The sequence below is a fragment of the Nanorana parkeri genome, unplaced genomic scaffold, assembly GCF_000935625.1.
Source record: "Nanorana parkeri isolate BGI_ZX_2015 unplaced genomic scaffold, ASM93562v1 scaffold1452, whole genome shotgun sequence".
Lineage (NCBI taxonomy): Eukaryota > Metazoa > Chordata > Amphibia > Anura > Dicroglossidae > Nanorana > Nanorana parkeri.
In genome coordinates, this window is record NW_017307720.1 from 87,660 (window position 1) to 89,736 (window position 2,077).

The 2,077-nt window shown below is 49.9% G+C and overlaps 1 protein-coding gene across 1 annotated transcript in view; it reads right to left on the bottom strand.

Moving 5' to 3' along the window:
- RNF115 (ring finger protein 115) overlaps window positions 1–2,077 on the bottom strand; it is a 27,516-nt gene that overhangs the window by 6,381 nt on the left and 19,058 nt on the right. The window contains exon 5 of the mRNA XM_018570079.1: window positions 1,811–1,882. Within this exon, the coding sequence (XP_018425581.1) occupies window positions 1,811–1,882 (72 nt within the window). The remainder of the gene's footprint in view (window positions 1–1,810; window positions 1,883–2,077) is intronic.

Genomic DNA, 2,077 nt, shown 5'->3' on the forward strand with positions numbered 1-2,077 from the left:
AGGGTCCCATAGAGCGTCACCAGCGCTGATATTTACACAGCTCTGCCACACAGCACCACCCTGTCTTGTAGGGCTGGAGACCCGATTTTTTTTCCCTCTGCACCATAGTAACACTTATAGGTCTTGTCCCTCCCCCAGCCTGTGAAGCCGCATACCGAGGAGCTCAGCTGTCACTGATCTCTCCTCCTGTCGGCACGTTCCCTGTTAGCACGTGAGCACTGCAGCACACTATAATAGCTCCTTGTGCTTCTCCTTCTCTCAGTCTGAACTCTGCTATACAAGGACTGCAAGAGGCTGATACTGGATGGGCCTGCGTCTTTATTCAACCCCGTGCCTGCGCGTCTACCCCAGCGTCCCGTACCTGAAACTAAATGACAGTCCGATACCCGAATTCATCATCGGCCATTGACTAAAGACGATCGTCTGATGAATATTCAAACCGCATATTAGCTGGTTATATCGTACAATGTAAAAGAGTCCAAGCATACGTATTCTTCAGCATGCCCAAAGCCAATGATCAGAGTCCGAGCATACGTATTCATCAGCATGCCCAAAGCCAATGAGCTTTTGGGGGTTCTGAAAGGACTTCATCAGGGTTTCCATAGACTACCACTGAGTAAACAAACGGTTAAATAAGACAGACAGGTCCTCTTTAATCCTGAGCCCTGTGTGGACAGGCAGCAGAAAGTGAGAGTTTAATATTAAATTACAGGGACCGGGACTTGTAATCAGATCCCCGTCTGGATGAGCAGCACCTGTGCCCGGTCCCACCCGCCAGCTGCGCTCCGGAGAATTACTGAACCAGCAAAGCCAAGCTGAAACCCGCCGGAGCATGGCACCAACAGCGTTTTCAGGTACGGTATCCTGGGCTTCCAGCGGGCACAGATTCTGAATTTGTGTCACCTTCGGACTCATTTAGGAGCCTTTACATTTTATTTTGTAAATATTTGTGTCATTGAACTAGATAGAGATTTGCAGACTGGCCACTAGAGGGAGCTCTCAATGACTCACTGCAATAACTAAGTGCACCAATCCTTTTTGCCCCTTTGCCATGACCTAACCTACGGGGGATTGGGGGGTAAATGGGGGGAGAGACAGACCTCCACAGATGTATGCTCACCTAGATCCGACGGCCGTGGGCCGCCATGGTTAACATTCAGCGCAGCGAGTCTTTGTTGTCAGCACTTTACAGCCCCTCAGACTTCTATGGGACCATCTCCGGCCTCAGGGCACGGCTGCATAGAGTCTGAGGGGCTGTAATGCACAGGCACAGCCAGGACAGGGAAGACTGCCCACACATGGCTCAGGTTTAAAGAGGACCTGTCTATCTTATTTGCTGGTTCAGTCCAAGCCTGTCTATACGAGTCATGTGTATAGTGCCAGTGTATTCTTTTTACTGAGTACATGGAAACCTTGATGGAATCCTTTCAGAACACCCAAAAGTGCATTGGACTGTTTTCCTGTGGACATTCTGACTAAAACATGGATATGGACTCTCTACGTTGGTTTGCCACTTTCTGCCCCTTATACTGTATGATAGAACCAGTTAAAGGGTTATTCCACTTTCCCAGGTAAATGTGGGAAAATGGAATTACCCCACCAATCTGCCCCCTCTCCACCCCCCTGCATGCATCTGTGGAGGGGTGAGGGGGTTGGGTTAGGTCAGGGGAAAGGGGGTAAAGCAAAATGAGTGCACTTTGTTTAAAAGGAGGAGGAGCGCTGTGTGGGCGAGTATAAGGTGGTCAGTGGGCTTTAGAAGGGACCCCTTTGCCCTGAGCAGAAACACCAATGATGTAGGCAAAACACTCACCAGGAGAAGGGATGCGGTGACCCGGGTAGAGGTGGGTTGGCCAGGACCCCGGCAAAGATTTGCTGAATGATGCTGAAGAAAGAAATCAGAATTAGCGGGGAGCAGATAATAACTAGTGAGAAACATTTCAAGACGCCCAACACTGCCAACGGCCATCATGTTTAGTCCAAGTGTTGGGTGATGGTGGACCAGGAGTCTCGTGACCAGTCAGTCAAAGTGTTAGGTCATGGTGGGTAGGACAGTCCAGAAGTCTCCTGGCCCATCAAA